The sequence below is a fragment of the Grampus griseus genome, assembly GCF_964374135.1.
Source record: "Grampus griseus genome assembly, chromosome: 4".
Lineage (NCBI taxonomy): Eukaryota > Metazoa > Chordata > Mammalia > Artiodactyla > Delphinidae > Grampus > Grampus griseus.
This window is the reverse complement of record NC_138997.1, coordinates 78,411,809-78,436,855: the sequence shown is the minus strand read 5'-3', so window position 1 is coordinate 78,436,855 and position 25,047 is coordinate 78,411,809. Positions and strand designations below refer to the sequence as shown.

General features: G+C 36.7%; 1 protein-coding gene across 1 annotated transcript; it reads left to right on the top strand.

The window, feature by feature from the left end:
* The first annotated feature begins 1,587 nt into the window (after positions 1-1,587).
* On the top strand, positions 1,588-25,047 carry TMEM33 (transmembrane protein 33). The gene is made up of 8 exons (XM_082652733.1): positions 1,588-1,701; positions 1,870-1,941; positions 5,031-5,125; positions 5,651-5,838; positions 9,114-9,181; positions 10,134-10,267; positions 15,093-15,176; positions 19,343-25,047. The coding sequence occupies exons 2-8, from the start codon at positions 1,897-1,899 to the stop codon at positions 19,470-19,472; spliced, it is 744 nt and encodes a 247-aa protein (XP_082508859.1). The 5' UTR covers positions 1,588-1,701; positions 1,870-1,896; the 3' UTR covers positions 19,473-25,047.

The following is a 25,047-nucleotide window of genomic DNA, read 5'->3' as shown; positions in this document are numbered from 1 at the left end:
CTGCGCCACCTGGGAAGCCCCTACTTTGATTTCAAGATGGCACCATTTGACTTGTCAGCTACAGCAGACTAGCTCCTAAACTACTCATGGCTACTGGTGGAAATCTACACATCTAAGAGAAGTCAGAGTATTACAGAGTCATGGTTTTCAAGTGGGGTACCAGCTGCCTGTATATCTCTAGTCAGGTTCCTGCCCCCAAACCCCTCAGATTTTATTCTCAATGTCCTGCTCTTCTAAGTCTTCCTTCTCTACAGCTCTTCTCTAGGTCTCAAAAGATGACCTTCCGGGCTTCCCTGGTGGCGCAGTCGTTGAGAGTCCGCCTGCCGATGCAGGGGACACAGGTTCGTGCCCCAGTCCGGGAAGATCCCACACGCCACGGAGGGGCTGGGCCCGTGAGCCATGGCCGCTGAGCCTGCGCGTCCGGAGCCTGTGCTCCACAACGGGAGAGTCCACAAGAGTGAGAGGCCCGCGTACCACAAAAAAAAAAAAAAAAAAAAAAAGATGACCTTCCTTCTCCAGCACACCCATATCTAGTCAGTCATCAAATCTTGGATGGCCTCTCCAAGTCATCTTTCCTCTTCTCTTCCCCCATAACACTGCCTGGTTCAGAATCCCATCACTTCTCTGCTATATATATGCAATGGCCTCCCTATTAAGCACCAGGCTTTTGATTTGCCTCTCTGATCATCCTCTTATCCTGCTTCCAGTGATCTTTTTATGTCTCACAATGTCACACTTCTTAAAATTGTACCACGGTTCTCTGGATTTCGGGTCAAGTTCAGATTCTCTCTTTAGCACACCTGCTGGCCTCTCTAACCCAGATCTTGCACAATGCACATCCTCCCCGGAACACACACACACACACACACACACACACACACACACACACACACACACGCCTCCCGCGCCCATCCCCGCCTCCACTGGCATGTTCATTGTGGTTATACTGAACAAGTTCTCTGTCCTGTTGCTTCACGCGCTTTCTGTTGCCGTCTGCAATACCCTCCCCCATGCAGCTACCTTCTCCTTGAACTACCTCAGAACCTAGGGCCAGAATTAGATTTTCCAGGAACCCTTCCCAGACCCCTCTGATTAGGGCCTCCTGTGATTAACTCGGCCTCTCTGCATAGGGCACAAGCAGTGTGCCGTGATTTCATCTTGCCTCTCTCTCCCGCAGTCTGTGTCACAACCATCTTTTTATCCTCCTTGCCAAGTATGGAGCCTGTCACACAGCAGGCCTCAGGAAGTGCTTGCTGAAAGAACTAATGTTAGAAGTAGCACCACAGGGCCTTGCGAGCCCCTGGAACAAAACAGCAAAGAAGACATTTCTGAGGCTTCTATATCAGGGAGTAGAGAGCCTTCGTGGTTTGCCATGGGCAGGGAGGACCATCTTTGAGCTGTAACGATGAGTCAAAAGCTGCTTGGCCAGCCCCGCTTCTTCGCTTACAGAGCAACTGGCGTGCACGACACGTGAAGCCGAAGCCAGAAAAACGACACTTCCCGTCATGCCTCAGGGCACCGCTGCGGGTTTCCCCTCTGCGTCACCGCCTCTTCCCCACGGAAGTGAAAGGAGCACTTCCGGGTTCGGCAATAACCTGGAGCCGGCGGCCTTACCTCGGCCCTGTAGGGCCTTGTTCCGAAGCTCCGCCTTCTCTCCGCTCTTTCTAGAAACCCAGCTTTGCTCTTGGCGGTGCCGGACAGGTATTTCCCGGCCGCTGCGGGTACCCGTGGGACAGTCCGTTGCACTGAAGCGGCGAGTCCTTTGCTCTGAGGAGGCTCGGAAGCTCCCGCCGGGAGCAGGAAAGCCAGTTCCCGGAGTCGCGGACCGGGCGCTGACCTTCCTTCGCTCTTTTCCCTTTCCGATTGCAGCGTTCCAGACGCGTGTGTGAGACCCCCATGGCGGATACGGCCCCGAACGGCCCCCGAGGGGCGGGCGCAGTGGTAAGTGACCGGGCAGGGCCGTGTGGCTTGATTTGCAAGTTAGGAAGGAGCAGGAAGTGTTGGAAGTCGGGTCCGAGGCGTTGCAGAGGCTCTTTGCTTTCAGGACTGGGATTACTGGTGTGGGTGGGGGTGGGGAGAGGGCCGATCGTGAGCGAAGACGTTAGAGGGAGCTACAGGTTTCTGTTTCTGAAGCGACACCAGGCCGGCCTGGAGCAGGTGGCGCTCACCTGCATGCCCACCTGTATGCTGCGGAGATTGGGCCTTCTTGCTTCTTCCCACCCCTCGGTCCCTGTCCTGTGTCCTAAGGTTGAAGATGCCACCTGAGGTCGAGGCGTGACACACGCCTTGTTCCGCACACGCGTGTTGGCCCAGAACCGTTGTGCCCGTTTTTAAGCAGAAAGAGGGGAGCGGTCGTTCTCTTTTCCTTTCGTCGTTTTACGAAGAGAAATGTTACTATGCTTTTGTAACTTTTTTATTTTTAAGTTGCAGGCCTGCTGCTTACTAGTTTCTTGTACCAGAAGCATAATTGTCCTCTGATTTTAAACACTAAGTATGTGAACTGAGCCGAGTGACTTTTTTCTTTTCAGACATTTGCAACGTCAGTTTATATGCACACTTTTTCTTTTTTTCTTCCCTTAATTTTGCTGAACCATTTGAGAGTTGCTTACATCATGATCATTAACCCATAAGTACTTCAGTATTCTTCTAGGTGACCACAGTGCAGTTATCACAGCAATTTTTGCAGTTAAGTTTGGGAAATTTAACGTGTTATCAACCTAATACACAATTTATATTCAGATTTCCTCAGTTGTCCTTTAAAGCTTCTTCCTCCTTATCCAGACTAAATCAGGAAGTGTGCATTGTGTTTCCTGGCCTTTGGTCCCTTTTAGTCTGGAACAGTTTCCTTGTCCTCCTCCCATTTTTGTCTTTCGAGAGTTGAGACCTGTTGTTTTGCAGAACGCTTCTCAAATTGGAGTTGTCTGATTCCCACCCCCCCTCCCCCTACAGATGACTAGATTCAGGTTAAACATTTTGGTAGGAATATTAAATAAGTGATATTCCGTTCTTCTCAGGGCATTATATATATCAGGAAACATTTTATGTTGATTTATCTCATCATTGGAGATAAGTTTGATCGTTTGGTTAAGGTGGTGTCCACCAGAGTTTCTGTTGTAAAGATAACTTGTTTCCCTTTATAAATAAAAAGTGTTCTATGTCATGATACTTTAAGATTGTGTGAATAATTTTTCACCTCAATAGTTTTTTCACCCAAAGATGCATTATATTTTTTGCCTGAATTATTTGTAACATGGTCAGTCAGTTCACTCTTAAAATGTAAACCAATACGCTTTTTTAAACCTTTTTTAAATTGTGTAGTAAAATGCACATGCATAAAAGTGTACAAGATGAAATGCACAGTTTAGTGATTTATCACCAAATGAACACCGTAAACAAATAGGTTTTAAAGAAAATGTTCTAAAATTAAATTTCAAACTATCACGTAGAATCTGAATATTTGTAGAGAAACTGAGCACTGTAAGCTGGATTCATCCTTCCACTTGACTACTGGTGATCATTTAACTTTAGAAGAGTAACAGTAGTAGGATTGGGTAGAATAAAGTGGAGGCATATATCTGAAATTACCTGCATACTGTTAGAAAGCATGCAATAAAATTAAATAAAAAGCATCCTTGAATTTTAAAAGATACTTGCATTTTTCCCCAAAACTTTTTTTATATCTTCTTTCAAATGATAAATAAGTTAGATTGCTTTGAGCAGTGTTTAAGACTCCAGGTTAAGACCAATTAGTGAGATTTGAAATCCTTTTCATGGAAACACTGTTTATAAAACATTAAATAGACTACAAAATACCAAAATTTATCACACATAGTAAAGATAAATATTGTTTTTGTGAGATTTTTATTTTATATACTCACATATGTCTGTATTGGGTCTTGATGTAAAAATTGTTTGTGTAGGTTCTATCAAAAAATGTAAAAGCCACTTTAGAATTTGAATACACAATACAGTTTGAATGAGAAAACTGATTTTAAGTTATTGCATTCGTGATGATGGACACATCTGTTGGCAAATGGAGAAGAAAGTGATATTTGGAAGTTTAATCCAGGGCCGCAGAAACCAGGCTAAGACTTGTCAGGGAGCTTCAAGAGGATGAAGAAAGTCATAAAATCGGAGGTGAGAATAATGGCACAATGTCACGTGCCATTAACACCTGACAGCCATATTTTGAGCCCCTACAGTATGCCAGGCTTTTGTGTGTACGTTGGCAGATCATCCAGAGGCTAAGTGACTATTACCATGGTTTTACATTTCTCCTTTGTAAGGTTGATATAGTCCAAATTGGCTTTGTGTGATGCCTTTTTACTCAGACCTGAGACTTGCCTGTTTGAATTTGAGATTTTTTTCTAAGAATAAGCATTATGGTTCTCTTGAGAGCAATTAATTCTTATTTAATGTTCTTTTAAAGTAGGTGAAGCCAGTATTACAAGTGTTGAAGGAATACAGACAATTGTAGTTAAATTTTTCTTGCCTAATTAGTCTTTTTTTTTTTAATGTCAACTGGTATTTTTCTATTTAAGTACTTCCTATCCTTTCCATATCAAAACTATAAGGAGGGGACTTCCCTGGTGGCGCAGTGGTTCAGAATCTGCCTGCCAGCGCTGGGGACACAGGTTCGAGCTCTGGCGCTGGAAGATCCCACATGCCGCGGAGCAACTAAGCCTGTGCGCCACAACTACTGAGCCTACACTCTAGAGCCCACGAGCCACAACTACTGAGCCCACGTGCCACAACTACTGAAGCCTGTGCACCTAGAGCCCATGCTTCACAGCAACGAAGCCACCACAAACAAACAAACTTATAAAATAAAAAAAAACTATAGGGAGTTTGGCTTTGTTACTGAACATATACATGAAACAGTTGCCCTAAGAGTTTACACTTAATGATCTTAAACAATTGCTACAGGGGCATTGAGACATTTTGAATAGGAATAAAACTACATAATATTCATCCTTAAAAACATAATTTGCAAGCTTAATTTACTACAGTATTTTTCTTTTTACATTCAGCAATTCTTGATGGCCAATAAACTGGACACGGCAATGTGGCTTTCTCGCTTGTTCACAGTTTACTGCTCTGCTTTGTTTGTTCTGCCTCTTCTTGGGTATGTATTATACATGTTTCTGCCTTTGGTATTCACTTGTTCACTTTTTCTGGAATACCTTTTAGGTGTCATACTTGTTAAACTGCAAGGGGTTCAGGGACAAATAAGACACAGGTCTCATCCTTAAGGCACTAATATTCTAGTAATACCAACTGGAGGTATATTTTATATCATGTGCTTTGTGAAAAGTAACATCACATTGAAAATTGAGAGAAAATGGATGTGGGGATGAGATAAGTTCATGGTTTTTTTGCATTTTTGATTGTTAAAAGGAAGAATGACTGCTTTATAAAATTCAGTTGGGTATTGTACATCAACTATGCTTCAATAGAAATAAATAAAAATTCAGTTGGGTATATATATAAAGTGATGCTTCTAAAAAGGTATAGTAGGGTCAAGCAATTTTTTTATCTATTGACAAGTAATAAATTTAGGTATTGTGCAATTGTGATGCAATTCACAAAGGAGGAAGAGACACAGTAGTTGTTTACATCTCATGATAACCTCTCCCCTGGTAATTTGCAGGTTGCATGAAGCAGCAAGCTTTTACCAACGTGCTTTGCTGGCAAATGCTCTGACTAGTGCTCTGAGGCTGCACCAAAGATTACCACACTTCCAGTTAAGCAGAGCATTCCTGGCCCAGGCTTTGTTAGAGGACAGCTGCCACTACCTGTTGTATTCACTCATCTTTGTCAATTCCTACCCTGTTACAAGTATCCTTTTGTACCTTTTTGACAGTGAAATTGCCTACTGAGTGTATAGGAGATCTCTTCTTATTATTTTTTGCTACAGGAAGGATTCAGCAATGAGGGTGTTCCATGAAGCCTGGGTTGGTTGGTTTGTTCGCGCTTCATTTGAATGAAGATACATTAAGTGTAAGAATTTCTGACTCTGAAATGTGAAGTCCAAATTTTGAAGAGCTGATTGGGAATTTTAAACTTTGTATCTTTGATCTTGCCTCTTGTAAGCTTCTTTATTAGCAATGGGTATTTTAAAATTCAGATTCAAAGCACAAGCCTATGGAGGACTTATTTTAATATATGTTTCTTTCATTTAATTCACACATTCTTTGGGAAAATGCCCAGATGCCTTGCCTTAAGAAAAGAGAAGTCATCAGCTCTTTCTTTCAACTCCCAGTGAGCTAGAAACAAATGGAAATTAATCAAGAAATAACTTACTTAAGCTGAGAATGGGATAATTAATAAAATAAATAGAAATTAGTATTTGCTATGGATAGAGTAGAATATAAGGACACATGGATACTCTCTGGAGCCAATGAGAATTAAATAACTCATTTGGAATTTGTATGTTTATACATTTCCAAAATATGTTGTGGGATAAAAGTAGGTATTCTTAAAAAGGAGGGGAAGGGATTCTGCAGTTTGGTATGTTTGGGAAGCAATAGGTTAAACATTGTTAAATAGATTTCTTTACTGTAGGACCTTTGATATGGTAGTGTGCATTGTGAGACCTAAGAATTATTAGTGTTTCCTAAACTTAATCATTTTAATAGGTTGTCCACCCCCCACCCCTGCCCCCCTATGAATCATCCCTCAGGGGAGTATTCTGTACTTTCAAAAGTACTGTTCTTAAGTGTTCTTGAATTATGATACAACTGTACATAATGGAAAGCACAATAAAATATATCTCTAACACTAAATACTGCCTATTTAGATAATATTTTCTATGTTCATGAAGTATCAAATTTTAAATAGATTGTTTATAAGTTTTAAGGAAAAGAGAATAGGAGGAAAGTGACATTTTTTTGAGCACCTATTTTGCCAGTATATACAGACTTGACATACTTAATCCTTGCAACACTCTGAAAAAAATTATAGTGAGCATTATATTATTGATAAGGCTACTGAGGCTCAAAGAGTTTAAAGTAACTTGCCTGGCATCACATTGGCAAGTGAGTAGTAATGTAGGTAAAACTCACTAGGTAATTGTTGTACTACAACTGTAAATGATAAGCACATTTGTTTGGCATATCATCGTGTTGACCTGCTTTTGTCAGCCACATTCATTGAGGTCCTTTATAATCACCAATATTAAAATTCTTGCTTTTCTGAGATATAATGGGAAATTATATAGAGGTTCATATTTCTGCCCTTACTAGCTTAAAATTTCTTTGAAAAGAAAAATGATAGAAGCTGTGTTTTCTAGATAATTAATGTAGAGCAAATTGAATACATCAATACTGACCTCTGGGACAGTTTTATTGACTGAATCCTGAGACGGTGCCAAATGACTCATGACAGTGAAGACAACCTCTCTGCCTTGTCTATCCAATTAGTTATTTGCTAGGCCATCTCTAGGGAATGTTGGAGATTAAGGATTTAATGTTCTTTAAATTCTTACAGGGAGGGGAGCGGGGAGTATGCAGTGGGAATAACATAAACTATTAATTGGCAAGAAATACTAATCTGATTGCTAAAGTAGTTGGGTATTATGTTAATAAAGGTGATCCCAAAGTCATGTTGTGATCTTTGCTCTTAGAAAGGTGTTGTATTGTCCTTTTTCTATTGTACACTCTTCACCCCTTGTGTTTTCTAAATAGTTTAAATGTAACAATGAATGCTAAGGTTATGAATCTCTTATCAAGGATTTGTGAACTATAGAATGTTAGAGATGTAAGACTCATTAGAAATCCCTAGGTTTGATCGCTGCAAATTCATATGACAGAAGATGGAACTTGGCCTAGGGAAATGAAGTTAGTGTCAGAGCCAAGAGTGAAACCCAGATATCTTGACTCTGAATTAAGGATTCTGTTAAAAGTGTAAAACTCTGTGTGTGTGTGTGTGTGTGTGTGTGTGTGTGTGTGTGTGTGTATGATCTCTACTCAGGAGATTGGCATTTTACTTAAATTTTATGAATGGCACAGAAGAATTAGTGAGGATATTAATCGGAGAACATTTATATTAGAGAGTTAGGATTTTTATAATACTTGGCTATAGGTCATTGTTTACTAGCCACCTGGAACTTAGGAACCTTTGGGTCTTAAATGATGAGTTGTGGTTATAATGAATTTGATACTCAGGTTATGCTGTAGTGGTCATTTCCCTCACACCAAGCTTTCAGTTGGTGTAGAAAAATATAATGGTTTATTTCTTAGAAATTGCTACTATTTTTAGGACAAGTATTTTTGCCCTTCATAATTAACTGTCTATATCATTTCATGGAAATAACTTGGACAAGTGGGGTTTTTTTGTTATCAACCTAGCAGAAATTGGTGTAAAGTCTTTTGAGCAATTTCCATTTTTCAGAAAGCTGAATGAAAATTGTATATTTTATCTATGACATAAAGCCAAACAGTGAAACTCAAATATAAGGATTCTTTGCTCACATCTGTAATTAAACTGATGAGATTCTCAATTGACTATATACAAAACCAAATATACACTGTCTTTTTTATTTGTACAAATTGAGAACACATTAACTGTAAAAGCTTGATTGGAACAGTATCTCAAAATAATGGGGTCCTTGTAGGAAAGAAAGAATTAAACATCTTTAGTTGAGGAAAATTTGAGAACTACTCTTTAAACCACTACTCTATAGTCTTTCCTAAGCAACTGAGTTGATGAAAGCAGTACAAAAGACTATTTTGGTATTTGAAGGCTAAGTTATTCTGTCCAGGATGACCATTGTAGGGTTAAAAGCTGTATTACTTAACGCTTTGAGATGGCCTAGATTTCAACTTAATTTAGCCAATGTTCGCAATATTTTATCCAATAGGAATAGGTGAAAAAGCTTTTTTCACTATTTTCTTCATAAAAAGAACTATGAGGTTTAAAAAATGCAAGTTGACTTTCTTCTTTACAGATTAAAAAAACCTTCATTTTATAAAGTGTATCAGTAGACCAAAAGCCATCACTGAACTCATTTTTAGCAGATGCCATTTTAGATCTGTATATTTGAACATAATACATAGCCTGTTTTGCAAAGTGCTTGATGAATTTTTAATGTTTTCCTTAATTATTTTCTTCAGTGAGTATTTTCCCAGTCTTGCTATTTTCTTTACTTCATGCTGCCACATACACGAAAAAGGTCCTTGATGTAAGTAAAATTGTGCTGGCTTTGTTTTTTGTTTTTGACTCCTGGATTTACAGATAGTTAACACAAATTTGAGTTTTAAGACATTTGGGCATTTGTCACAAAAAGGTCCTGTATTCCGTACAAACTTGCTCTGAATTCGTGATTTGAAAGTTTTGGTATTTTTTACTGTTTAAGTTTCGATAAAATAGTACATTTTGTAGATAAGGGGTTGTATTCAAGTTTACCCCCCAGTTCCTGGAGTAATTTCTGAAGTTTGAAATAGATCTTTTTATTTAAAAAAAAAATCATATATTTTTGATTTGATAAGTTGTCAGAGATCTCTTGTTCTGTCAGTAATTTTAACATACCGTGTGTGTAGAGTGTACCAAATTTCTTTTACACTGACGTTCAGAACTGCTACTTTCCTAGAATTTTTTTCTTATTACTGGGTTGGATCATTAAGCCTAGTAACTGCAGTGTGCCAGGCAGATTGACTGCATGTGCACTGAAATTTGAATTAAAATATCCAGAATTGTGCCTTGTGTTGGCCGCCTTATTTATCCCTATAGTTCTTGGATCACAGCAGTAATTGGACTCTGTAATTTCTACCTTTAATCAACTAAGGAGTCACAGATACTTTAACTGTATTTCTGGGTAGCCAGGTTTTGTTATGGTTGGAGAGAAATAACCACCACTTTTCTTGAAATAAGGAAGATAAAGTGTCTATGAATGAAAAGGACTTTTATTGAAGTTGTTTCTCTATTTAACTCTACAAATATAGAAAATACAATAAAGCAGGAAAATACGTTAACTGTTGTCCCTAAATAATTTGTACATTTTTATATCATCATTTTCAAATAATTGTCTTTTGGTTGTATTGTGTATTGGATATGCAATTTATCTAAAGAAAGAAAATAATTGAGTGATCGAAAATGCTTTTGCTATTTCTAATGTTTGTTTTCTTATGTTTTAGGCAAAGGGTTCAAATAGTTTACCTCTGCTGAGATCTCTCTTGGATAAATTAAGCACTAATCAACAGAATATTCTGAAATTCATTGCTTGTAATGAAATATTCTTGATGCCTGCTACAGTTTTTATGCTTTTTAGGTAAGAATAAAAATATACTTATTTTAGGAGGCTGGTGTCTAAGTGAACATAATAAATGTATCAACTCAAATTTTATCCTGCTTACATCTGTTGAAGTACATACTGAGATTCAGAGCTTAAGATGGATTTTAGCAATCATCTTTTCAGATGATAGTAGAGAACCTGAGAGTATAGTAAACTCCTGTAGTTTACTATGATAAACCTAGGCATTTGTCTTCTTTATTATTCCTTGTGATTTATCATTTAACATTTTGAAAATTAATTTCAGAATAACTACTTTTGAAAGAATCTTAGGAAGGCTAGTTTAGTCCATTCTAACATTATTGAGATGATTTTTCCCATACTAGAGAAAAATCTGAAAAATTAAGGTCTGGTATTATTAGTTGCTTACTACCACCTCCATGTTTTGTTCGTATGTTAATTATAGAAGGAATGCATGAATAAAGAAAGCCTTCCATTTTTTTTTCTTTTTTTTTTTTTTTTTTGTGGTACGTGGGCCTCTCACTGTTGTGGCCTCTCCCGTTGCGGAGCACAGGCTCCGGACACGCAGGCTCCTTTTAAAAATAGAACTTTAGGATAGTATTGACCTACCTATATTCTTGCATTTAAGTTTTAAAACCACATTTCTGCCCAGATTATTGCTTTTTCAATTTTCAGTTTCTCAAATAATAGGACGTTACAAATAAAAGCTAAAATACCATTTGACTGTGAATCCTAGTTGGGTTCTGTCCTCTCCTTCCCAGAGCTAAGGAGTTTGATATGGGTACATGTATGTAGTTCTTTTAAAGTACTTACACAGATGGATAGAAAATATATATTATTATTTTATGGGTACGGGGTTTTGTTTAGTTTTTGGGGTTTTTTTTTTTTTGCGGTACGCGGGCCTCTCACTGTTGTGGGCTCTCCCGTTGCGGAGCACAGGCTCCGGACGCGCAGGTCCAGCGGCCATGGCTCACGGGCCCAACCTCTCCGTGGCATGTGGGATCCTCCCGGACCGGGGCATGAACCCGTGTCCCCTGCATCGGCAGGTGGACTCTCAACCACTGCACCACCAGGGAAGCCCTTTTGGGTTTTTTTTAATAAATTTATTTTATTTTTGACTGCATTGGGTCTTCGTTGCTGCGCGCAGGCTTCCTTTAGTTGAGGCGAGCGGGGGCTACTCTTTGTTGCGGTGTACTGGCTTCTCATTGCGGTGGCTTCTTTTGTTGCAGAGCACGGGCTCTAGGTGTGCAGGCTTCAGTAGTTGCAGCACGTGGGCTCAGTAGTTGTGGCACACAGGCTTAGTTGCTCCGTGGCATGTGGGATCTTCCTGGATCAGGGCTCAAACCCATGTCCCCTGCATTGGCAGGTGGATTCTTAAGCACTGCGCCACCTGGGAAGTCCCTTTGTTTAGTTTTTATTTTATATCAAAGGCATCAGTTGTCTGCATCTTGCTTTTTTCGTTCATACAGTATGTTTTCATGACCTATTTATATGACATTCATATTTCTGGTTTGTTTCACTTAATGGCTGTATAGTGTTCCATCATATTATTATGCTATATTTTATTACCCATTCCCCTGTTGATGGCCATTTGTTTCCAGATTTTTACTTTTCCAAATGTTGATGCAGTAAACATTTTTTTTACCTGTCTGCTTATACTTTTGTGCGAGTCTGTACTTTTGCTGAGTCTAAGCTAGGTGCATTTTATATTTAATAGACCGTACCAAATTGTCCTCTAATAGGTCTGTATTACCTATTTTCCATAATCTCATTAATTTGTAACAAACTTGTTTTTGTCTATGAAATATTTCATTTTAATGTTCATTGCCTTGGTTAACTAGTAAGGTTTTTAAATACCTGGCAGTTACTCCTTTCTTTAGCACTCTTTCTTTAAGCTGGTAATAGAGTTTTCTAGATTTCCTCATAAATGCATCTGTACCATTCTTATAAATAACATCTTTCTCTGAAAACTCCAGGATCACCACATGTTGCTTAAGTTGTGGGGTTCAAAACTAGATAATATAATCTAAATAGGGTCCTGGAATGATACAATGGGAAGACTTCTTATTGGGTGTTTGGGAGCTGGATTCTAGTTGATTTGACCACTAACTTAGCCTTCTGAGCCTTGATTTTCTACACTTAAAAAATTAGTAGTAGTTGAAATAAGTAATTGCCAAAATTCTTTCTAGTTGTAACGTACCATGAATGTTGGGTATAGAATTTGATGCAACTGTATTTGTCGATGATTCCACTCTGAAATTTACACCCTAGAAGTTAGTTCATCTCTTTTTTGTGATCCTGATCATACACTTAAACATTTTAATTGGTAAAAGGAACCTTTTGCCCTCTTACTTTCTTGCTCATTTTTCTTTTTCTTGGGTCATCTGGTCTTGAGTCACATGAGGTTCTGTGATTTGTTTCATGTACCTGGGTGAAAGTTAAAATGTAGCTACCAAAACTCACTCTTCATGTGGAGGTAATTGGTGACTATATCTGAAACCGCCACATTCTGGTTAATAAACAAAATAATTTGTTCTCCTTTTAGGTAAGCTTAAGAGAATTACAATGAAATGCTGAGATGCCAGGCACACTTAAACAAAAACCTCATTTTTGGGACTTCCCTGGTGGTGCAGTGGTTAAGACTCTGCCTGCCAATGCAGGGGACACAGGTTCGATCCCTGGTGTGGGAAGATCCCACGGGCCGTGGAGCAGCTAAGCCCGTGCACCACAGCTACTGAGCCTGCACTCTAGAGCCCGTGAGCCACAACTTAAAAGCCCACACACCACAACGAAGAGTAGCCCCGCTCGCTGCAACTACAGAAAGCCTGTGCGCAGCAGTGAAGACCCAACACAGCCCTCCCCCACACAAAAAAAAGCCTCATTTTTGGAACTGCAGTGAATTTTTTGTTGGAGCACCAAGTTTTGACTATACTGGTATATTAAGTCAATTGTGCTACTTAATCTTTTATTTAAACACTTATTATGTACAAGTTGATTTTAATTTTTAAGATTGTAAAGGAAATGAGAATTTACCAAAAATATTTAAATAGGGGAATCACTTTGTTATTCTAAAAAATTAAAATTAAGTAATAAAGTTTTATTCAATCCCTAATAAGAAAAGCTATTCATGTTTCAAGTGTGTCACTTGACTACAACGCAAACTGTAAAATTAAAAACAATTTTAAGTCATTATTCCTTAAATGCTACCTTTCATGGTAGAAACACAGTCTGATATTAGAAGGCTTTATTAAGTTAAACTTGTAGCAGTAATGCATAAAGCTCTGTATTTAAAAGTGAACATTCTATGAGTTTTCTTATACATGTAGCGTATGAGTTTATCTTACATATACACACACACATGTGCAAAGACAAGTAAAAGGATGATCGTTGTAGTTTTATTCATTAGTAGAGAGCTTGTTACATAATAGTACATGCATAAGATGGAATATTTGAAGCTGTGAAAAGAATGAGGTAATTTATGTGTTGTGATAGGGGATGATCTCCAAGATATAATAAGTTTAAAAGTGGTTGAGAACTGTGTAGGGTATTCCCCATTTATATTTTGGGGTGTGTGTGTTTAAAGACATGTATATTTCTTTCTGCCTCAGTTTCTTCATCTTTAAAATCAGAATGATAATACCACTTCCCTCCTAGAGTTAAATGGATTCAGTGCATTACAAAATGAGCACTGTGTGTTAGTCATTATATACACTTGTTTATGTAAATTTCTGGAAGGATGCTATGACTTTGAGGAAGGAACTAACTTGGCTGATGGAAAATTTGTTTTTCATTGAATATTCTTTTCTACTTAACGTTTTCTGTAATATGTGAATTTCTCAATTTAAAGAGTTAAAGTTTTATATGATTTATTGGGGAAGGTGGATATTACATTTAGTTATAAGTTTGTAATCATGTAAACTTTTATTATGACAGTAATATCACATAGTTTAGGGAAAAAAAGGCTGAAAAAGGGAATTCCCTGGCGGTCCAGTGGTTGGGACTCCACGCTTCTACTGCAGGGGCCCAGGTTTGATCCCTGGTTGGGGAACTAAGATCCCGCAAGCCTCATGGTGTGGCCAGAAATAAAAAAGGGGTGGGGGGTGAGGGGTGGGACTAAAAAAAATTAACCTAAAAAACAAACCATATTTAGCATCTTAGTGCATTTATTCCCCAAAAAAGTTTTAAAATATAGTTGTAGTAATATGTATAGCTTTATATTCTGCTTTCTTCAGAGTTACTGTGTAGTTTTCATAGTCAAGATTTTAAGTAGTTGCATACCAAGTCCATCAAACATATGATTTACTTAGCCCTGCTACCTAACTATCCATGTTAGTTTGTTGCTGCATTTTATCTGTAGTTATTTTAGTGAATATCTTAAGATAGTTTTTCCTAGGAAAGTATTCCAGACTTAGAATTTCATAAACATATATATGACTGTTGAGGTATTGTCATTGTTTTTTAAACGAAGAAAAATAGTGTAGGCTATGTAAATTTACTAGTGACCCTGTGTGGTTTTATTAGTTTTCTTATTTGCTTATATAAAATAAATTACTTTTCGTTTTAAATATCTTATAAAGTTTTAAAACTTTATTATCAGTTATTAGTGGTAATTGTTGAAGCATTTATTTAATATTTGCTGGTTTATTTAAAAGCTTTTAAAAATTTAAAAAAGTAATACCTACATAAATACATGAATAACTTGGATTTAGATATGATAGATAATACTGTGACCATTTGATGAATGAAGACACACACATTCTCCAATTAAATTGCCTTTAAATTTTGAGAGTATACATATGAATTGATGATGTGTATTTATTGCCCTTGTATTTGTTTATTTCAGTGGTCAAGGAAGTTTGCTCCAGCCTTTTATATACTATAGATTCCTTACTCTTCGATACTCCTCTCGAAGAAATCCATATTGTCGGTAAGCTGGTGACTAGTTTAAACCTGTTTTATTTATTAAGAGTATTGTGAAATACAGTATTTGTAACTTTTAAGAGTTGTTTAACTTTTATATTAGAATTTAGAAGCAAGCAGTGTTTTTGTGAATTTAAGTTTTGGCCTTAGAACTACCTAGGATTGATGAGGAGGTGGTTGTACTTCTTTTCAGACACTAAGACTAGACTTTTCTTGACCACTTCTAAAACAGTGCTAAAGCTTAAGGAGTTTAAAATGTGTAGGACATAAGTCCCACTCTCAAGGCACTTTCCTAGTTGAAGAAACAAAAAACACATGTCAAATAATGAGAAAGGAAGCAGTAGTTTAGGATATGGTATTCACATGTCAATCTATGATGAATTGTCATGTTTGTTCTACTAGATCAGTACTATAGTCCACAACAGGGGAGAGATCATTGAGCCAGAAGAGAGAAGAGCCCAGGAAAGTTTCACAAAATAGAGATTTTAATTTGTTCTAGAAGGATTAAACCCTTTGAATAGACAAAATAAGGAAAAGCATTTTAGGTAGGAAAACAGAACAAGTTCAGAGGCAAGAAGATAAAAGCAGAGTTTAAGGGGCATTGAGTAGACCTATTTGACTATAAGGGAAATTCTGAATGGTGAGTGCTTGGAGCAAAGATTTAAAAGGTATATTGGAGCCATATCATAAAACTTCTTGAGTTTCAGGGTAAGAAGTTTGGAACTTACTTTTTGGATGTATAGGAATGATGGTTTTGACATGATCATAATAGTTTTCTGATAGCCTGTGCAGAATTGTTTGGAGTGGAAAAACGAAGCAGAGAAATATTTTAGTAAATTATCATAATATTGAGGAACGGAGGCTTAAATTAATGTACAATAAATTGTGCCTTCTGATCTCAAAAATTAGAAGAAAACAAAAATGAATAGCTTTTCTTTTTCAAAAAATATATTTATTTATTTATTTTGGTGGGCTTTTCATCATGGTGGCTTCTCTTGCAGAGCACGGGCTCTAGGCGCGTGGGCTCAATAGTTGTGGCTCACAGGCTCTAGAGCGCGTGCTCAGTAGTTGTGGCACATGGGCTTAGTTGCTCTGCCGCATGTGGGATCTTCCCGGACCAGGGCTCAAATCCATGTCCCCTGCATTGGCAGGCAGATTCTTTAAACACTGTGCCACCAGGGAAGTCCCTGAATAGCTGTTTTTAATGGCTTCTTAAATATGTTACTCAGATACTAATGTTAACATAGTTTTTGTTTTCACGTTTAAAATAAATTCATCATGTAGTAGAATTCAGCCAGAAATCCAGTGAGTGTGTTAGCATGATCTCTATTATATTTTCACAAGCAAAGTAAAAACTGAATTTGAATGCTGGTCCATCATTTGCCAGGTCCATCATTATGACTTCAGGCGAGTTACTTAAATTTTAATTTCTTCACTGACAGAGAGAAAAACCTCCTTCTGGAGGTGAAATGAAGTAGTGTTTTTAAAAGTGCTTAGATTCTATTAGGTTCTTAATAGTTTATTTTCCTTTTTTTATGCTTCTTATTCTCCTTTGAAGGGGTTTTTATGTTCTCACAGACAATGTCTTTTTCACAGTACTTCCTAAAATAGAGCTTATTTTCTTTAGACATAGGTTCTTAATGAGTTCCTAGTAAAAAATAAACCTTTAATTTTACTTGCTTCCATGAGTTTTTCCCTTTTGCTTTCTGGTTCTTGTATTCATTTTAGACATCATATTCTGGTTCCCTACCCTGGCATCCACTTTTCATCAGTAGATTTGTTTTTCTCTGCTTCTTTATATCCTCTTCTTCTCTACTCCTGTTTTCTCCACATATCCTTAAATCATATCATTACCTATAAAAATGTAGAAGTATTCAGTGGAATAGAAAAGAAAGGATAGCAGTGCTATAAGATAACACAAATATGTGCTAATAAACATCTCGCATTAGTACACATTTTAATCAAAACAGTGGAAAGGTAATGAAAAATATTTGGGCTTATAAATATTGATAAGCAGGCTATAAAACTACATTTTCTACACTATACTTTTTTTTTGTTAAGGGTTATGAGACAGTCTATATAGCCAGTTTGTACCATGTTCACTTATCACGATATTTTTTCTCAAGTTAGTCATATGAGTCCTTTGTTCATGTCTAGTGTAGATTGTGCAGAGCTGTGCTAATAGAACAGCCACCAGCCACATTTGACCATTTAAATTTAAATTAATTAAAATTCATAAAATTTAAAACTCAGTTCCTGAGTCAACACTAACCATATTGTTAAGTGCTCAGAAGCCATGCGTGGCTGATGGCCGCTGCATTGGACAAACAGACATTTTCATCACCACTGAAAGTGCTGTTGTTTATGCCAGGGATAGAACCATGAATACGAGAACGAGGCATGCCTCCTCGGTAACCTGAAGGGGTTTAACTAGAGTGTTTTCAGGATGCCCTCTAACTTGATTCATTAGCGTCATTTATTCTGAAGACAGTGATTGTGTGTTGATGATAACAAGTTTAATGTGGGATTGAAATACCTGCTTTCTAGGGACTTAGAGCTGAGTGAATTAGATAGCTACATAAGTCAGTATGATGATGAAGGTGCTGTGAAGGCACACAGTGCAGAGGGAGACAGATGAGAATTCACGGAGGAGGTGGTAATAGAAGGCCAAGCCTTTTGAAGTCTGAGTTCTGGCATGTGGGTGCCTGAATGCGCTTGGCATGCCAGTAGTTGTCACTTGAGTTGAGGAGGTATATAGGGAAGTAGTGAAGATCTGTGCCCAGAAAGGGAGACAGGAACTAGATCATGTGGAAGGGTTTGGACTTTATTCTAAGGTAGGAAGAGCATTTGAAGTTTGTAATGTGGAGGGGTTGAGAACACGATAAGGTCTGATTTAGAAATACTATTCCAGAAGATGGATTTCAGGCTCACCAAAAGGACAAAAAGACCAATTTGGAAACTGTTAGAGAATTCCAGAGCCTGAACTAATTCAGTGGTAAAAAAAGGATAAATTTGAAAGCTATTTAGGAGGGTTGGAACTTGGGGCTTAGGGAAGAAGAATAATATAAAGAAGACCTCCAGGTTTCTGGCCTGGGAACCTTGGAGAGTCATGAGTAATGCGGCTGTCACAAAGGTAGGAGATACAAGAAGAAGGTCAGGTTTTTAGATAAATGTGCATCTTTCCAAATTTCCTTCCTGTTTTTGTGTGAGAGTGTATTACATCCTTTTAAAAAACAGATTATTGCCTTCTCCTAACCATAAAAATAACACAGCATACAAAAAGGTAGAAGTTGTATCTTTATGTAGGATGAGTCAGCACATAAAAATATGAACAGCCAAAATTATCCTTCATGATTCTTTAAAGCACTTATAAATTACAGTACAGTATACGTGATTTTGTGTCTGCTAACCTGTACAATATGTGTGATGTGTGTGTGATTACAGTATGTAATAAAGAGTACTTCGTAGGCAAGTGGCACAGTTAAGGCAAAGTCGTGATCCACAGCCAGCCTAGGCTCAAAACAGGCAGCGTAACATGGGCATCGTGGCAGAGAGTGGTAGGAGATGAAGCAGGAAAATTCAACTGAGACAAGATTGCAGAAGGCACGGGATGTTGAGGAGGTGGGATTTAGTCTGAAGGCAAACAAGAGCTTATTTGATCAATGGAATGATGCAGTTGGGAGGTAACATTTATTGAGCATCTTCCGTGTTGTCTCATTTAAACTTCACTGTGACTCCAATAAGTACATAGCCCCATTTTTCAGATGAGGAAAGCTCTAAGAGGCAGTATGTTCTTTTAAGGAAATAGTAGGTGGGATTGCTCATATTATATAATTTTCACTTTCTTGGTCTCTTTTTTAGAACTAGTTGAATTTGCCTAAGTCAAATATGAAAATTATGTGACTCAACTGTAAAGAAGATACAGATCATCCCTAACTAATCTCAGCCCTCAGAGAGAGCCATTTATTAAATGCTTTTGTTAAATGATTTTTTTCCCCGAAAAAGGAAACAGGTGATTTGGGGAATTTTATTTTGTATGTTCCCTACAGTGCATCCTGGTTACTTTTACTTCAAATTCTTTAATGGCTGTGGGAAAGTCCTTCATTAGCATTTGCTCTTGCATTACGTTGCTTTTTCATTGGGTTCCTGAAAGAAAACTGTTTTATGTTGCAGGACCTTGTTTAATGAACTGAGGATTGTTGTTGAACATCTAATAATGAAACCTGCTTGCCCACTGTTTGTGAGAAGACTTTGTCTCCAGAGCATTGCCTTTATAAGCAGACTGGCACCAACAGTTGCATAGTTTAACATCCAGCTAAGTTATATATAATATAAATACGCATTGTTAGCTGCTGGTACTTCTGCTATGGATGGTTAATTCCAGGTGTAAAACTGACCTCAATGCAATTTACATAATTTACATAAATGCATCTCGAAAGAAAAATGATCATTTTCCTGGCATGTTAAATCAAGCCTTTTAAACACTTTCTGAGAAACTTTATTGTAATGTATTGTTAATAGTTAGGGAAGTTTGAATCTTGTGATAAATGTATCAAAAATTCTTTAGATGCTGCTGTGCCTTTATCATGAAGTACATTTATTTCTCTGGTAAAAATAGCTCTAAAATGTGTTTTCATCTAATTGGTAACCTGAATTTATATCTGGCATGAGTTCATTATAGTAACATTAACATGTAAATTCAGTATATTTTGAGACAGTATTCTTTTGCCATTCAGTAATTTTGGTTGATGATTTTAACAAAAACACTTCCCACTGTATTTAATTTCAAATTGCTTTTAAATTGATTTTGTGCTGCTTTGTTAGGACAGATTTATTTTAGATGTACCATTATAATAGGAATTCTATATGTATCTTATACTATGACCTTCCAAAATTTTATTTTCATAATTATTTCTGTGGCTTTGAATATTTTTTTTTAAAAAGGCCCAACTGAAAGCTTGTTAACCAATTGGGTAAATATTTGTGGTCACCTAAGCGTTTTACATCAGAGAGCAATACAGTAGTCGGACAGTTTTCCTTTCACAGACCCATTGAGTAACATTTCTCAAATAGGAAATCCTTCTTTTAGAAATGTGGATACATAGGTTTTAGTATTACTGTAGTTTATACAATTACTTAGATCATATTCTTGACTGAGTTTTCTCAGTTTCTTAGGCTTGATTTTCATAGACAGTTGCAGCAATTCAGATGCCTTTTGAAAGGAATGTAACTGAAGATTGAGCGCATGATTAAACTTTGTATCTGTTCTGAAATAATAACGAAGATTATACATACTTATCCATCAAATCTGACTTAAAAGGTTAAATAGAAAGATTTATAGGAAAGGTTATTGCCTGGGAATGGAGGCAGGGGAGGAATTGTGGGGGAAATAGTACACGTTTCGGTGGTGTAACGCACAGCTGTATTTGGGGGGGTTGGTTGTATTATGCAACTGTGATTTGAGTTGTATAATATGTTAAATGTGTTCATTGAGCTTCCATTAACTCCTTTTTAAAATTCATTCTGATCTTTATTGTTGCATGATTGGAAATGTTTAAAACCTTGCAAAATGTAAATACAGAGTAATGTAACGGTTTTTTGTGACCAGTTTTCTTCTATGTGCATGTAACTTGGATTTCTCCAGTATACTCTGACTTATCAGTAACATCAGTTTTCTTTTTCAACTTTTTGATCTATAGAAATGTGATACCTACTTGATAGCTCAACTGTCACCAGCTACTTTTGTAATTTTGTAATATTTATCTACTAAGTTAGAGAAGCCTCGTAGTATACAGCTGATTGTAGGGGTGGGGCAGTCTCACTATCACTATGTATCACTATCTGATGGTTTTAAAAACTAAACTTTCTAGAGCAATAAAGTAATTATAAGGTTAAGTAAACAATGTATTATTGATTTCTAATGACGTTTTTAAAAATTTGAATTGTATCAAGAAATTTTGGCAGCTGAAGGCATACTTTTAAGTTACTAGGTGTTTTTGTTTGCTTTTACAATTTTTTTTAATCTTGAGATAATTTTAGATTTGTAGAAGAGTTGTAAAAAATAGTAAAGAGAGTTCCTATATACCCTTTACTCAGCTTCTCCTTGTGTTAACAGCGTCCATAACTATACAACATTTATTAAAACTAAGAAATTAACCCTGGAGCAATGCTATTAACTATTAAGGTACAGAACTTATTCACATTTCACCAGTTTTTCCATTTATTAATTTTCTTTTTGTGTGCTCTTGTTTCTACCATGATGATGTTTCTTCGAATGATCTATAAGTATGCCTCTGTTTTTAGTTTTTCCTCTTTATGTTGAAAATTACTATTGGTCAAAAGGATTTTCCTAAAGGAAATAATTCATGTTTAACAAAAAGAATATAACATTAATACTATTACAATTTAAAACCCTCTGTGCTTCAAAAGTCAATGCTTTTATCACATAATGGAGTTATATTTCTGATATGCTCATGTTCTTTAAAGGAAGGCTTGATTTATAAACAAAATACTACTAAACTCATGAAAAAATAAATCTTACAATTTGAGCATTACTAGATGTTTAGTTAGCATGAACATGTAGTTAGGAATTTTGCAGTATGAATACATACAACTAGCTAATTTGACATCTGAAATTATAGGGTAACTTGCATATCTATCAAATTAAAATTAAGGAAATAGAGTATATAGAATGAATGTACTAGGAGAAGTTATAGCTGCATAGCTGAATTTATTTTTACTTACAGGTTTAAAAAAAAGTTGATTTAACATCCAGAATATTCTTTAGGAAGTGGTATAATGCTGCTGTTCTTCTAGTACTTTTAGATATTAAACCTTCTTGGACAGGTGGAACAAAATCTACTTTATTTCTAACAAAGATTCTATATTCCATTTGTATACTTGATTCCTCATGAATATTAACTATTTAACATCAGTCTAAAGAGAAATTTCATAAATAACAATTAGTATTTAAATTATCTTGGCGTAAAATTCACGAAGGTAGATGCTCCTAGAAGAAGTAAGCAAGAAAAAAAGCTAACCTTTTTTTTTCCCCCCCGGAACGCCAGCCCCTCACTGCTGCGGCCTCTCCCGTTGCGGAGCACAGGCTCCGGACGCGCAGGCCCGGCGGCCACGGCTCACTGGACCCAGCCGCTCCGCGGCATGTGGGATCCTCCTGGACCGGGGCACGAACCCACATCCCCTGCATCGGCAGGCGGCCTCTCAACCACTGCATCACCAGGGAAGCCCAAAAGCTAACCTTTTAAAAAAAAAAAAAAATGAATTTAGTTATTTAGGAACCTCCCTTACGGGGAAAATCAAGGCATGCTTAACATTAAACCAGAAGTTGTGAAGGATTTATGGTCTGTTGTATAACTAAGAATTGTAAAGCTATCAAAATACTTCTTTTCCTCCCAAAAATCAGGATCAAAAATCAGTTTAGGTTTGTGAGTTTAGGACATGAATATTATTCATCCGAAAAAGGAAAATAAGTGTGTATATAATGCTACGAGCAGAACTGAGAGTTTTTGTTCTTTTTAAGTTTGAGATAAGAATAAAATTAATTTTGAGGGATTGTGGTAAAGATCCTTATCTAATGCTAAGGAATCTGTTTTAATTAATATAGTTCTGAAGCTCCCATCCACCCATCTACCCAAATCCCCTTTTGATCTGCCTCCCTCAATGCTGTCACCCATATTGAGACTGATTTTTATTCTGTAATGAAAACCTCAAGGGAAAAAGTAACCACAGTTATGCTTATGAGCAGTAGGTGGCACTCTTTCCTCAAGTAGTCCTCAGCTGTTTTATGGGCCATGTTGGAAGGTTAAATGCCACTAAATCCTGAGTCAGCATAAAACTAAGGACCTGAATTCCATGACTCTTTAATATGTAATTATTCAGTATTCAGTAAATATTTAGTAAGCATTTACTATGAGTACATTTTAAAAATATTGAAATGTTCAAAAGCTGGAAGAAGTACCCTGTTAATATCTGCTTCCTAGGTAAATAGTAGAATAGGCCACAATTATTGGTGTTATTCAGATCATGGTCTCTCTGCGTTTTTTTGTTTTCATAAGTGCCTAAATTACCTAAACACATCAATTATAAAATTGCTCTTTCTCCTTCATTTCAGGTATGTAGAAAAATGGTACTTAAAATTTGTTCATGGTCATTTTGTAGGTGTACAAGGTGTAACTAGTTCCATCTCTTAAAATTTAGACTTCACAATAATACAAAAGCATATTGAAATTTTTGGATATTAGGAAGGGTACCTAGATTTGTAAATTCAGTTTGAGTTGCAGAGACAACTATTGATAGTTTCACTTATCATCTCGTTGGAATTTCTCTAGAGTTAAGAGAATTCTACATAGGTTATATGATAGTGTAGCTCAACAGATAATATACCAAAGGCATATACGTTTTATAAATCCAGGAGTTATTTCCAGAGATTGTTGTAATGAGCAGGCCTGTTATAATATTCTGGGTGGAAAGCTGTGACTGGATCTGATACTAAGGATAAGAAAGGAGCTGCTAAAAGTTTGGGAGGTTTCCTGGTAGTAATTACTCTATGACGTGTTTATCTTCAGAGGTGGTATTTGGGAGGGTTCTTAGAAAGGAACACATCCCTGTGTGAGGGATTAACTATAGAGTAGTCTCTCTCCTGTTGTGCAGCGCAAATAGGAAAACTGACCTGCACTGAATTTGAGTTGATGTGACAAGAGATAAAGTACAGTATTTTTTTAGTCTACAACAGATTCTTTTTCTTAGAAAATGATAGAGAAAAATTATTATTGGGTATCTTTGCTGGAATCTAAAAATTAGCTCACATTCCAGAGGAAGGAAAGGCCCAAGAATCATTTCACTTTTTCCATCATAGTTTTCCCGAGCTACTTTTTTGATATGCTCAGTACTTTTAAACTAACCATTGTTTTTCTTGGTTCATGACAGTTTAGTTCCAACCTAGACTATTTTCTTTTGTAACTTTAAAATAAGACAAATGCTTTTGATATGAATTTTTGCTTGCGTATGTATCTGTAAGTTGAGACCAAATGGGCAAAGTCTTGGGCAGATAACATTTGTGATATGTATATATTGAAACAAATGTAAAAGGGTCACAAGGATTAGAAAGAGAGTCATAAAAAACTGCTTGATATATAAATGCATTACTTCTGGTTCTCTATATAATGGGATATATTGAACTAAAAAATCTGTATACACAGTATGTCAGCATTTCTTAGTAACTTCTTTTGAATCCATTTTTAATATCTAATATTATACAGGTTGGGGAGTTACATACTCTTCAGGCCAATACTATCCAGACTGTATAAATTTATAAAATAAATTGAAAAATTCATCATTCCCCTGTATTCAAGATCAAAGCACATAAATGCTAATGTAGGGCTCAGAGGGGACATAATATTGCTCCTGAATATTTGAGAAAATGTGAACTCCTTTCAAGAAAATCTAATAAACATAATAATCCTAGCCTGCTGACACTAAGGAAAAAGGACCTCATTCACTCTTTCTTTTATGCAGTGATTTACTGGTCCCTACTGATTCTCAAATTGAATCACCATACTAAATTATCTGTGCTGGTACCTGTGAAAGTAAGCCGTGGGATCCATATTTGTTTTGTGTTCTGCTTAAATCAGCAAGAATGATAAATTTGATGGTGTGAAATTGGAAGTGTCAAGGGCTTTCTTTGGTGATTGAGCAAAATAATGTCTCCACTTGTAATTTATTGTGACCCTTTTTCACTGTATTTGCTTTGTATATCTAATATTTATTTCAATACAAATTAAATTGTTGTTCCCTCATCTGTATTGTTATATCTAAGATTTTATTGATGTAAAAATCAAATTGCATAATAAAAAAAATTT

Coding starts and splice junctions, on each gene's coding strand:
- TMEM33 (XM_082652733.1), top strand. CDS start 1,897: ATGGCGGATACGGCCCCGAACGGCCCCCGAGGGGCGGGCGCAGTG. Junction 1,942..5,030: donor CCCGAGGGGCGGGCGCAGTG/GTAAGTGACCGG, acceptor TTTTACATTCAG/CAATTCTTGATGGCCAATAA. Junction 5,126..5,650: donor TTTGTTCTGCCTCTTCTTGG/GTATGTATTATA, acceptor GGTAATTTGCAG/GTTGCATGAAGCAGCAAGCT.